Source organism: Protomyctophum parallelum (assembly GCF_964188405.1).
Source record: "Protomyctophum parallelum genome assembly, chromosome: 14".
Lineage (NCBI taxonomy): Eukaryota > Metazoa > Chordata > Actinopteri > Myctophiformes > Myctophidae > Protomyctophum > Protomyctophum parallelum.
This window is the reverse complement of record NC_139709.1, coordinates 12,874,683-12,888,953: the sequence shown is the minus strand read 5'-3', so window position 1 is coordinate 12,888,953 and position 14,271 is coordinate 12,874,683. Positions and strand designations below refer to the sequence as shown.

Genomic DNA, 14,271 nt, shown 5'->3' with positions numbered 1-14,271 from the left:
TTTTGAAGCTTTGATTCCCTGCTTTCATATGACATGAAAAAACGAAAATTCTAAAAAGTCCAATGACAGTCCCTCAGTCAAATTTGGCCACATATGTCAATGGGATTTGCCAGCAGATGTCACTGTTTTCACAGTTTTCACTGTTTTGCCTGTTTTCATTGCTGCTCAAAAAAAACCCCAGAGAAAACTTGATTTGGCCTCAAAAGGGTTAAGTGGACAAAATATCAAAAATATATTTGTGAACATATCCAAGGTCCAAAATGTTTTGGAATGTCATAGCACAATGTAAATCTTACCAAGTGGAGATAACTTAGGTTAACTCTTGTTTCTGATCCAATTACTGTTTATCGAGTCTTTCTCAATCCCTGAAGATGTGGAAGAAACACAGTCATAGACTAATGCATCTTCACCAGTGTTGATTTCGTCGACTAAAACTAAGCCGAATTCTTTTCGTCGACTACCCTTTTCCACTGATGAAAACTATATGGAAACTAAATGAAAACTAAGCTACGATGACTAAAACTAAGACTAAATATACTGACAATTTCGTCAACAAATAAAAACTAGACTAAAATGTTAGGAAGGGACTAGTGGACAAGAGATCCAGTATAAGTCATTTTACACTTGGTTGCATGCTGAAAATAGCAGATCTGCAAGCTCACAACGCGTCACGCTGCGATGTGTTGTGAGGATAGTATAGGCATATACATGAAGGAAATAATGAACATGTTTACCTTTATCTTGACTACCGGTACTTTCTCACTTGATCCAGTGGAGTTCAAATTAATTCCATTACTTTCTCAAAAAGTGTAATAAAGTAAACAAATCAGATTATGTCAAAGCACTAATTGGACCATATCACATTTACCTTCAAAATTGAAGCCAGTAATCCTGGATCCATGACTCCCATAGTTACCATAGAGATTTATTCTGTGAATAAAGACTATTAAAAGAAACAGTGTGTTCAATAATAAGAGTGTATGCTACTTGCAAGTGAAATATCTTGTAACGTGAACTTAACTTGAAATGTGAGCAGTGGAGCAAAATTGGGATTTTGAAAGTGTTTGTTTGCACTTTGCAAACCTGAATTGACAAACTACTATACATAGCATATAGGAGGTATAGGTATTGAAATTCACTTTAGTGTAATTTGCAACAAGATATATTTTTTTAACCTTTTTAATAGAATTCCACATGTATCACACAAAAACTAAATCTTCAGTTATTGTTACTTTTGGAGAGAAGAAAAGTATTATTTTTTTAAATGAAGAAATGTATGTATGAAGTGAAATGTGACTGCCAGGTCCACGGCCCCTTGCTTGCCACCAGAGGGCAGTGGTGCTTGGCTGAAATTGGGTTTTTATCCAAAAAGAGAACATGCCAATCTTCCATATTAATGAATGCTGATTAAAATGGCTAATTAGAAACTACTAATAATAATGGTGGCACTATTACACATTACTACTACACAGTCTGGGAACCATTAAGATATCATGTCATTATAACAAGTGCACTTGTTCAACAGATGAAAGCCAAGCTTTCAGATCAAAAATAAAGTTTGACATATTGCTTGCCATGCCTTGGAGTAATAAGTGGTACATAGCCACACACACAAGCCACATAATCCACCTGTCATGACAGAAGCAGTCGCTCACCCTGAATGTGTGTGGGGATGACTGATTTATCTTGTGTGCATCGATTACTCAATACACAACACAACAAATTTGTTTGACTCAGCCATCACCCGGACCCCATCCCACAAACATCAATCTGTGGGTTATTGTATCCGTATCCATAGCAATGTGTTATTGACTATTGAGTACCCCAGCAAAGTATAGTTAGCCTGGCCTGGCCAGACTAACGTAGATATTAGTCTGGAACTGGAATATTAGTCTGTGGGAGATTTATTTCCAAGGGCGGTTACAAACAGATTCCAACATCACAGCAAAATAGTGGAGTGCCAGACCAATATCACCAAATAACTGTTGCTGGAATCTATGGCATCAGATTATTATGTTATTCTGATTTCTGAGTGCATTGTTTCTATATATTCGTGATCTATCAAATAAAACAAAACATTTTTGTGAACTTGTCATCTGCCCCAAATTATTTTGTTGATTTACTGTAAACAATTGTGAGTAAGATTGTAACTGCTAATATCCTACACGGCTCTAGCCTAAGATTTAGACTCTTGTAGATGTATTTTATCGATTCGGACATTTTCAAAGACTGAAAATGTCAGAATCGATAAAATACATCTACAAGAGTCTAAATCTTAGGCTAACACAGCTCCTGAGCTCCCATTGCATCTTAACACAGTGATGGTAAGACCTTTGCCAATGAAATGGCAAATATGGCAGTTGATTAGCATTTTAAATATAAATATATAGAGAAACTATGGTGTACTGTCAAGATGAGAGATGCAAGACCCAAGGAACAAATTTCTCACTGTTTGGGAATGCGATAAAATAAATAAATCCGGGGAAGAGTTGTATGAAATTGTATTAATACAAATGAATTGAGCCCAACATCTTAAGCCACACTTAAATTAAAACAAAAATATAAACAATAGTGCAAACAAAAACAATCTAAGCCACATGTATATAACACAAAAACAATATAACCGTGCAAACAAGAGACAAAACCACACGTATATTAAAATAAAAAGCTACACTTATATTAAACACAAAAACAACATATTACAGTGTAAACAAAAAGTTAGGGGAAAACAACTGGACTTCGCTGAAATGTGTGTGGGACTGTGAAAAAGCGTGCACCACTCCCAGCGTTTTGGGCCCGCCACTCGTGAAGAGATCTCACATGAGTCTTGTGTTCAAATGGCCTTCGATAGTTTCTGAAAAGGACATTTTTTGAATTAGAGTAGGACTGTCATCTAACAAAATCCTCAATGTTAATTTATTTGAATGTGTACAAAATGTAACCAAACATTTTGAGCCTGCTCAGGGACTACAGATGAAAATTTGCTTTTGGCTAACTCTGGCCCATTTACATGGATATGAAAACTGACGCATTGTCTCTGTCAAATAAATATAATAAATAAAAATATATAATTGTTAAAAGAGAAGGGAAGAATTTTACTGTCTAACTTTATAACGACTTAAACCCTACACTAATTTAGGACTTCTACCTAGTAAGTACTACCTAGTAAGCCTTGCGCTGCACTGCAGAAGTCTGGCAAGAGCCACTCTAGAGTAGACTGCAATTTAAAATTTAGGCATTTAGCAGACGCTTAATCCAGAGCGACTTACATTAAGCAAGAACAAAAAAAGCATGGGAATACATCACATATATAAAAAGCATTTATCATGAAACATGCGTAAGCTAAGAACGTAACAGTGGAATATATATATATAATGAAACTATACATATAAACTATACATATATACTATACTATGCTATACATATGTACTATGAAGTGCTATGACTACATACTATGCAATTATAGTGCTGTCTACATGACGTGCTATAAGTCTGTATCAAATGGTTTATGGCTGCACGATATTTGCTCCGATTATGCTGTCGGGGACCATTTTTGGCGCTCGCCGACAAAACTCCCGATCTCGACCAAAGATCGGGCTTTGATCGGCGAGGTTTTGCTCACTGTGTGTGAAAGGCTCATCATGACGGCATCAGGGAAGAACTTTAGGAGAAACCCACAGCACAATGAGTGGAGTTATCGATAAAGAAAAGCTCTACCATATCTTCCATCCACGTTTTGGGATCTGGGGAGGATGTGCTCTTCCATAATCATCCACTACCTTTATGATTGCAAATTCATACTTTGATATTCCAAGTATTGGGTTATTTGTGTTTGATTTGTGTTTGATGCCCAAAAAAGACAATCTTGGTGAAACGGGTACCAGCAGTTCCCTATATATTGTTTCTCAGAATGGGCACGCGTGCACACACAAACACACACATGCACGCACGCACGCACGCACGCACGCACGCACGCACGCACGCACGCACGCACGCACGCACGCACGCACGCACGCACGCACGCACGCACGCACGCACGCACGCACGCACGCACGCACACACGCACGCACGCACACACACACACACACACACACACGCGCGTACAACTAACCTGACTGTGAGGTCAGATGGATGCTGCCACTGGTGGCCACTTGCAGAATGCCATCGCTGGTTAGCAACATTGTGCATCGTGTTCTGCAGCTCAGCCATTACACCTCAAGGAAAAGACAAATACACAAATGTAATCAGCTTGACAACGAACATCTCCATGAAACATGGCCTGGTGGTAAAGTCTCTGGAGGGCAGGTAACAAACATTCATGAAACATGGCCTGGTGGTAAAGTTTCTGGAGGGCAGGTAACAAACATTCATGAAACATGGCCTGGTGGTAAAGTTTCTGGAGGGCAGGTAACAAACATTCATGAATCAAGGCCTGGTGGTAAAGTTTCTGGAGGGCAGGTAACAAACATTCACACAAATTGTGGCCAAACCTGGATTCTCCTCCACGTGCCTTCTGACTGCCCCCACATACTGCTGCTTCGCACCATGGTAATCTGCATTAAAGGACGACCTGGGGAAAACAGAAGCATCTAATCATAAAAGGATAAAAGTATTTATTATGAGTATAAATATTCTCGGGCAGTCGTCTTTACGAAAGTTAGAACATCATACTTTATCCACAATTTACACATCATGCCTTATCTGCAAGCACAGTGACAGCACCCTATATACTGTATAGAGCAGGTGTTCTCTCCACCTTTTGGGCTGGCGAAAACCCCCCAAATACAAAAGTCTCGTAACCACCCCCCCACTTCCCCTATCAAATTGAAGGCTACAATACCCTTAATAATAAACAAAATACATATAAGTCCAAAATCCGGGCAACTAGGCTGGTAATCCAGCCTGACTGCGTGTTGCTAGTTCGAGTCCCGATCCCGACGACCTTTGCTGCATGCCCCCCCCCCCCCCCCTCCCCATCCCGTTGTCTGTCAACGAACTATATATCTTTCAATAAAGGCAAAACGCCCAAAAATCATGAAAATCATGGCAGGGACCCCAAAATTAATATGTATTTGGCCGTTGAACCCATCTGAATATTTTCTGCCAGGGAACCCCATACAATTTTGATAGAATATTCCAAAAACTAACTAATTTCAAAGAACCGATGTAACCGATATATACAGTATCAATGTACCAATGTTTATATGGTCAAAGTGGTTAAATTGATTTATATCAAGTAATTGATTGATTGAATACTTTGTTAGTCAAAAATGTAAACAGCACAGAGATACAGTAAAATACTTAGGACCTGTGGTCCTATGCAAACGTTACCCCCCCACTTGAGAACCACAGCTCTAGAGGCAACCCAGAGCACAGAACACAACCTTAGACTCTGGTCTGTCGCTGTAGTACTGCTGTTCTTGTAAGCTTGCACGTTCCGGCGGCTTGGAACAACCACCTTGGACTTGACCTTAACACAAAAGAGTACAAGGGGGGAGGACACACAAAAATATTGGTAAATAGTAGGCAGTCACGATTCTTGATATGTATCGAAATTGAATCGTAATTGACGTTCGATACAGTGTATTGAAATCACAAGCTGACTTGCAATATTTCAGACAGACAGACAGACAGACAGACAGACAGACAGACAGACAGACAGACAGACAGACAGACAGACAGACAGACAGACAGACAGACAGACAGCGGTCCACACTCCGCAGATAGAGAGGAGTGGAGTTAAGAGCAAGACCGCTGTAGTGTCGTGTCGCACGTCTCTCTGCTTTACTTTCGATTTCAGTTCACTATGGCCACAGCGATGATGAGGATGATGATGATAGGCTACTATAGTAGTGTAAACAAACAGAATAATCGGAAAACCATCTCCCTTCCTTATAGTGAAAAGTGTGGACATATTTTTGCTTCCCACTGTCCACATTAGCCTAATTTAATAATCACATAACGCTCTGTGCTGAAAATAGGTTTAAAAAAAAAAAATGAATCGAATTGTGACCTTAAAATCGAAAGATGAATTGAATCGTGGATTAGGCAAATCGTGACAGCCCTACTAAATAACTAGGATACCATCTTGGGAGACATACTTAGTCATTGGTTAGACATAAGGTTGGTGAGGGGTGTGTTAAAGGTTGAGAGAGGGTTACGGTTAGGTTTAGGTGTGCTGCCCCAAGTACTGCACCCACTACCTACCACTACTGTATTGGATACATTAGATATCGAGAATGTACAGTGACTGCTGCATAATGCACACCTGTACTTTGATAGGGGTATCCTCGAAGCTGGTATCGTTGAAGCTAGTCTCCGGGGTGACTTCTCCCTCCTCTTTGCCTTGGCAGCCCTGCGTCTCCCCTACGCCTACGCCCGCCTCACAGTCTGCATTCAACATCACTGTGGCACTTTGGCACAGAGAGGGCAGTAAAACATAGAATACTTTGTTAACCAGTTAGACTACAGTACAGTCACAAGCAATGCTAAATGGAGAACACAAAAGAGACACAGAATCTATTATGAATGGATTTAACTATATACAAATATTCTCAGGCATGGTCACCTCTACAAATGTTAAAACATTATACTTTAAACACAATTTCCACATTATTGCCTCGTGTCAATAAGCCTTGAACACAACCTTTGACTCTGGTTTGGTTTAGCACTGGTGGTCTCTGGCACGGCCTGAGAAGGCTCTGATTCCATCTTCTGGCTTGGAACCACGACCACCTCAGTCTTCACCTTGATTCAAGAGAGTTACCGTAGTACAAGGGAAAGAATGCAAAACATGTGTAAATAAGTAGGGCTGGTCAATATGACATAAAATCAGTATCATGATTATTTCAAATATTTGCTTCGATTACAATTTATGAACGATAATTATAAAAAGTAGTTAAAATAGAAGATCTACAAGCCTACAACGCTAGATCAGCTATTTTTCCTATTTGTGTGTGCCACAATAGAGGGTGTGACATCATCATCATACCTGGAAGTTATGCGGAACGCCTACTGAGTGGCAAATACAACCAAACAGAAAAGTCCTATCTGATTGCATTAAGCGTTAAACAATGTTAAACTAATTTTGCCACTCACTTTGCCACTTGATTTGCCACTCACTTTATGCATGCGCATACCCTCTATTGTGCAATAAAGTTAATTCATTATCCCTTTAAATATGTATGAAACTACTGTGACTCTGTTGGATACATTAACCACTTGAACCCCAGCATCTATATGCTGGTGAACAGACAGAAAAGTTGTCCAAGTATGTCACAACTCAGGTTTAAATAAAGACTAGAGGATCAAGAATGTGACTACTGCATTATCCATACTAGTACTTTAAGAAGGGTATTCTCCAAGCTGCTCTCCTCCAAGCTTGTCTCCACAGTGACCTCTTCTACAATTTACAATTTAGGCATTTGACAGACGCTCTTAATCCAGAGCGACTTACATTAGGCAAGAACAAAAAGCATGCCAAAAAGCATACCTCCTTCAGTTTGCCCTGGCAGTCCTTCATCTCCCCTATGCCCACCACACTCTTCTCGCAGTCTGCGCTCAGCATAGAAGGTTCAGACAGGCAGGAGCTTTTCTTAATGGGGCTCAGACAGAGGATCTCCTTGACGTCAAAGTCAAAAGCAGGGCCGAGGCTTACTGCAACTTTCTCAGATGGATCCGGGGAGCGCTCTAAACCAGGCAGGATGCCGCTTGATGCATTTGAATCCTTTTCACTACTGCTTGAGTTCACAGTTTGTACTGGCTGCTTATTGTTCAGTTCATCTTGTGACAAGGGTGAGGAGGTGCTTGAAACAGAGCCTACAAAACAGCCAGGGTCTGGAGAAGCACTATTTGGAATGCAGACCTTTTTTGCTGGTGTGTCATAATTGTCAACAAGACCAGAATCATATGAATTCCTCTTGTTAACATTGTGGACATCCATCTTGAAGTTGGTGAACCAACTGTCTCAGGGTTTCTGGTGTTTTACCTACTAAAATATAATAGAGAGGAAAACACATTATGATTTGTCAATTTTGGGAATAGGCCTATCATTGTGGCGAAAATTCTAAAACATTATCAAATATTGCCGATCTACAGTGCAAACTAATAATGCATTGCAGTGCAACAGCTTTAAGATCATCAATTTTTGCTAGTGGTTAAAAAAGCACCAAGATCCAATAAACGACACTGATTAACAGAATAAAACTCAGTAACCATGACGTGAACTGTAAGATCATATTCACCAGTGGAGGTGTAAAAGGAAAATTCAGCATGACAAGTGACCCGATAGTCTAGAAGATAAACAAACTTTATGGATTCATACCTTGCAGTGCACATGCCGATTTCGTTCTATGCATCTGACCCATTAGGCTACCCAAATTAATTAACCGGGCCTAGGCTACTAAATTCTAAGCAATTATCATATATGTTTTCAGGAACTGTAGACACCCCATATAACAATACCTTGAGACTTTAGTCAACTAACTAACTTCTTCGGCATACGGCATCAAGTATGCCAACAATCATGTTTATCATCCGCAGTATGACAGTGTCGCTGGTCAAAAATAATTGTGCAATCATCCTAGTTTGACTTTAGATCTATCCTCCCGCAAATTGAACTTGAAATATCGCTCCATAGACCAGTTAATTTAGTTTTGTTTTGGTGTTAGTCGAAAAAACAACAAGGGTTTCCAATCCGAAAGGCGCTGACTGCCATCGCTGCTGACGCCCTGGACCAGGGCTAAAATAGTAACGGTTATCCAAACTAGCTGTTCGCAAACTTCCAATGAGACTGCACTACACCTTGGATTTTCACCATGGTTCAATATAAACCTCTGCTAAATGATTTAAGGCAAGCGTTAGGTATATAATACACTATATGAACCAACTAGACCATTTACAAAATAAATATGGAACCGGTAAACTTACATATGCGGTTCCCGCAGCGAGCGTTGACGATAAACTCGATCATCTGTCGCTCCCGAGGACGTACGTCACATCATCAATGCGCATTCATGATACATGACGCAGCATGTCAAGTAGGCTATACGCGACTTGACATTGAATTTCCCAAAATGAGATTATATATATGAATAATAAAACACACACACAATCACACACATAGGCCTACACACACACACACACACACACACACACACACACACACACACACACACACACACACACACACACACACACACACACACACACACACAGTCACACACACACACACACACACACACACACACACACACACACACACACACACACACACACACACACACACACACACACACACACACACACACACACACATCGTCATTTTATTTTTATATATATTTTTCCACTCCACAATACACTATATCAAAGACAAATATAGTACTTTTGACTCCACTACATTTCTAGAAAGGAAAAAGTACATTATGAATACATTACTTAACCCCCATTGTCCCTCAAGACATTAATCTTTTAGTCTGTTCAAAATAGCATTCCTGTAGCCTATATTTCATTTAACAGGACGCTTAAGTGCAAATGTAGCCTACATTTTAACAATCACTTAAGGATATATTAATAGGCCTGCCTCCCTGATTACACTGACAGTTTGAATTTGTAAATTACTTTTGGTATAGTTTTTACATGGTCTCCTTATTTACTTCAATTAATTAGAATATTGGATCGGGAACACTTTTTTTTTAGTACCAGTACTCCAGTTCATTAACTCAGTATAAAAGACTCAATTTAGTAGAGTAATTTGTCCACCACTGCAATATAGACAAGAGATTACAAAAGTATGGCCAAAGACAAAACATTTTATTAAGATGTGTAAAAGAAAATACAGGTAATACAGGAGGGGGGTCAGGGTGGGAGACTAATATATAATGGAGCAACATATTTTCAGATGGGGGTCCGCGGCCTAATACAGATAATTCTGGGGGTCCTTAACAGGAAAAAGGTTGAGCACCATTGACATAGAAACTTGACTGGTTTCATGCTGCAGTAACCGCACATGTCCACAGTGTTGGGCAAGTTACTTTGAAAGCGTAGCTTGTAAAGCTACAAGTAGCTCACCATGGCAGTAGCTTGATCAAGCTACATAGCTACCCCTGGAGAGATGTAGCTTGTAAAGCTACAGCTACATGGAAAAAGTAGCTCAAAGTAGCTCAGCTACTTTTTATTTTTCAGCGTTAAATTGAGAATGTACATGCGGGAGACCCCTCCTCCCCTCTGGGAGACCCCTCCTCCCCTCTGGGAGACCCCTCCCACCCTGCTCCCCTCGGGGAGACCCCTCCTCCCCCTGCTCCCCTCTGGGATTCCCCTCCCACCCTGCTCCCCTCTGGGAGACCCCTCCTCCCCCTGCTCCCCTCTGGGAGACCCCCCCACCCTGCTCCCCTCTGGGAGACCCCTCCTCCCCCTGCTCCCCTCTGGGAGACCCCTCCTCCCCTCTAGGAGACCCCTGCTCCCCCCCTGGGAGACCCCTCCCACCCTGTGATACCAGGGCCAATCAGAGGCCAATTAGAGGCAGCTGTCAAGTGCTGATATGCCCTCAAAGCAATCAGAAAAAGGAACAGTCCTTGATTTTTCAAAGGGGGTTCTAGTACAAGAATTAACACAGCAACCAATGGTCAAAATTAATATATTTCTTTCATGTTATTGCCCAAAATTGTAGCTTGTAACTTGAGTAGCTAAGCTACAAAAAATGACCCAAAAGGTAGCTGAGCTACTTGACGAGGTACACAAATATGAATGTAGCTAAAATACCACAAGCTACAGCAAAATGTAGCTCAGCTACGTAGCTCAGCTACATGTAGCTTAATACTCCCCAACACTGCATGTCCAAGAGGTGGCAATAATGTTATATTTAAAGAGAAGGTATGGGGAATGGGGATTGATGTCACATTTTTTTTTGTTTTTAGTTGATGTATCTATAAGGTCATATTTAATGTTTCGTTTCATGTCCACATCAGCTGCAAACATATTCTATTTATGTTCTCACTAGAGCAGTGGTTTTCAACCAGTGGTCCAGGGACCACTTGAGGAGATCAAAATCAAGTGTTTTCTCTTCAGAGCCAAAATATTGCAATAGAATAGTTAACTTTCACTGTTCACTGTTGAACTAATATTATAGGAATATAATATATCTGAATACATTGTTTCTATAAAATATGAATATGAAGTATGCAAAGGTACATTTTAGATTCTTGTAAGTATTGTACACTACACATAAACATTAGTAAACCGTGTGGATTCAATGTGAATTACACAAAGATTATACCTCAAATTCAAGAGTAAGACCCAAAATTATCATGGTTCAAAATGATAATTTTATTATATTAATGGATATTTACAAAATTAATATTTACACAATTCATAGGTATTTACAAAATGTACATGAGACCTTTGCTATAGTTTTCTATTTACATATATACATATTTGACGGTACACAGAACATCATAATGTTACATTGTCATTTTCACAACAAACAAGTAGTACAGAGACAAACAAGCTGTCTACAAGGTCTCAACACATGAGCTTGGATTGACAAACAGAATAAGTAGAATTAGTGATTTAAAAATGTAAAAGAGAAGAGAACTTCTGAATGTCTGGCTGTCGTGTGCTTCCACGAGGAGGGATTAACCCATTCTGACCTGAGATCAGATTCTAAAAATGTCCATTACATCCTGACAGTTTCATTATTAACCCATTCTGACCTGAGATCAGATTCTAAAAATGTCAGTCGCTCTTCGATTTTTTCAAAAATAGCAGACCTACAAGCTCGTATCGCGCCACTCGGTGGCGCGATATGAGCTTGTAGATCTGCTATTTTTAAATAGCTAAAGCATAACATGATGCTGACACCAAAATGGGTGCCCGTTCAGAATGGGTTAAATATCCATTAGAAGTGCAAAGAACACTAGCAGTAGCAGTATACAGGAGACGTGTACAGTTCTGATATAAAGGCTAATACTATTGCTTGGTCTGTGAGATTGTCAGGATCAACAAGTAAACTGATTTTGTTGACAAAAAGTACTTTGAAGTAAACTTTAAAGTGAGAATGATTGGATTACATTTCAGCTGCACAATGCCAACTTTGAAGGAGCAGACACATTTTACAAAACTTCCTTCATGGATCCTGCGTCACACGCATCCAAACTGCATCACTCTTTCATTTTGAGTAGGCTCTCACTCCCATAAAAAAAATACAAATAAATCACACTTGTGTGAGTGAGGGGGCTCTTATAATCACATTCCGTGCTCAGTCAATAAAATCATCACAAATGTCATTCCGGCCAATCACTTTAGTTGTCTTCACTTTTTATCCTCAATATGTACTTTGCTCAGCCAATCAAATCATCGCTATGGGGTGATCAGCCAATCAAATCATAGTGTTTGTGTTCGCAAAGCTGGGCATAGGAGGGGATAGCCCCCATCAAAAACAAAAAATCACACACGTGTGAACTGAGTGGTGCAATTCCCCCCTCCCCCCCCCCCCCCCCCCCCCTCTCTCTCTCTCTCTCTCTCTCTCTCACTCTCTCTCATTAGAGTCACTACCCCTCTCACTGTTTCTGGTGCCCCCTACTGCTATTATTAAGTCACATACTCATGCTCACACAGACACACAAACAAGTACGAGACAGACACACACACAGACACACAAACAAGTACGAGGACATTGCAAGCTGGTTGTAGGAGTGGTTGCACCACTCAAAAAAATGTATAATAAAACATTTCAAAGAAAGGCAGCATGTCTGATTCAACCTCAGGGATTGCCAAGCAGGGGAGCAGCTAGGCTCTTCACAGTAGATGACTGCAGCTCAGAAAGGTGAGTGACATCCAGCTTGCTCCCCGAGTACTTCATCTTGACGGCCTAGTGGAGAAATTAATGTATTTAAACACATCTTAGACCATTATATTATACTAACACTAACCCTAGTGTAGAGGGACTCATGTATTTAAACATCCCTATCTAACTCCTCCATTACATGCTACTACATTATACTAAACCTAGTGGAGAATATACATTTTAGTATTCAATATTCATCCATGTAAACATCCCCATCTTACTGCATTACACTCCAATTTACAATTTAGGCTTTTAGCAGATGCCCTTTGTCCAGAGCAACAAGCTAAAGTAAGCAATTACGGTAAACACATACACCACATGCAGAGAGCTAGTGTCTCAATAGGACCATGGGTCTGAACATTATAATAATATACAAATAAAATAAAAGATCTGTACATAGAAACTATAGAATTCCTGGTAAACAAATGAACCTAGCATCTGTCTAAATAACATGTACCTACGGTACATTTATACTAACGTCCCCAGTCTGCAACACATGAAAAACAATCATTAGGATCATCATGTGCGGTGCAATCTGTCTCTGTTAACATAGTAGTCTGCAAGCCATTGAAAACTTACTCAAATCAAAAGACAAAATGTCAAGCTATCTATCTGTAATAATAAGCCAACATATGATTCTATTCAACTCACCCATGGCAGGCCACCCAGCAGCAGCTGAGAGAGGCAGAGGGAGCAGCAGCGACCTCAGAGGGCCTGTAGTGAACCATGGCGTAATCAAGGAACGTCAACTCCATGAGATACTTGGCTAGCATGCGTCTCTCCACAGAAGCCTAGTAGAACAAAACACTATTAAAAAGACTGCTTGCATAATACAACTCAAAAATACTCTGCTACATCATGTTGTAGTTTTTTATTTAGACCATGTTCACACCGTCAGTCCAAATCAGATAATTGTCCTAAACCAATCAGAGTTGCTTTATAAAGTGTCAACGGTGTAAATCCTCATGGAAATCAATGTTTTTGTGATCAGATTTGAACCACATTCCTAGGTGGCTTGAAATGTCTTAACCCATTCTGGGCGGGAACCCCTTTTGGTGTTTCAAGCATTATGTTATGCTTTAGCTGTTGAAAAATAGCAGATCTACAAGCTCATAGCGCAGCACTATGAGCTTGTAGGTCTGCTATTTTTGAGAAATCGTGAAAATGTGGCGCTAATCTTTGAATATATATTCTTTCAGAGCGAACGTTTTCAATTCAAACCAGCTAATCTCCGGCCACCGCCACCGTTAACCCGGTCGATGCCAAATTTTGCACACACACTACCTGGATGCCAACGATGAACCTCTGCCCCAAATGTTCCAGAACGGCCTGTTATAGCGACACAAGGAGGCCAACTTTTGAAAAACACATTTTTTTATATTACTCCTACAGATTCTGTCCACTGCACACTGTATGTCGTTTGGTGTGAG

At 40.2% G+C, this 14,271-nt stretch overlaps 1 protein-coding gene across 1 annotated transcript; it reads right to left on the bottom strand.

Annotated features, from left to right (window-relative positions):
* Positions 1 to 2,542: 2,542 nt before the first annotated feature.
* kop (askopos) lies at positions 2,543 to 8,989 on the bottom strand. Its single transcript, XM_083781734.1, has 8 exons — positions 8,929 to 8,989; positions 7,493 to 7,990; positions 6,647 to 6,747; positions 6,269 to 6,413; positions 5,385 to 5,470; positions 4,491 to 4,570; positions 4,112 to 4,214; positions 2,543 to 2,854 (listed from the first exon to the last, which is right to left on the bottom strand). The coding sequence occupies exons 2-8, from the start codon at positions 7,940 to 7,942 to the stop codon at positions 2,719 to 2,721; spliced, it is 1,101 nt and encodes a 366-aa protein (XP_083637860.1). The 5' UTR covers positions 7,943 to 7,990; positions 8,929 to 8,989; the 3' UTR covers positions 2,543 to 2,718.
* Between the last annotated feature and the right edge of the window lie 5,282 nt (positions 8,990 to 14,271).

Excerpts from the sequence above, each read along its gene's own strand:
- kop (XM_083781734.1), bottom strand. The coding sequence starts at position 7,942 with ATGGATGTCCACAATGTTAACAAGAGGAATTCATATGATTCTGGTCTT. Across the intron at positions 6,414-6,646 it reads AAACCAAACCAGAGTCAAAG|TGCCACAGTGATGTTGAATG; the intron begins GTTGTGTTCAAG and ends TCTGTGCCAAAG. Across the intron at positions 4,571-5,384 it reads GCGACAGACCAGAGTCTAAG|GTCGTCCTTTAATGCAGATT; the intron begins GTTGTGTTCTGT and ends TGTTTTCCCCAG.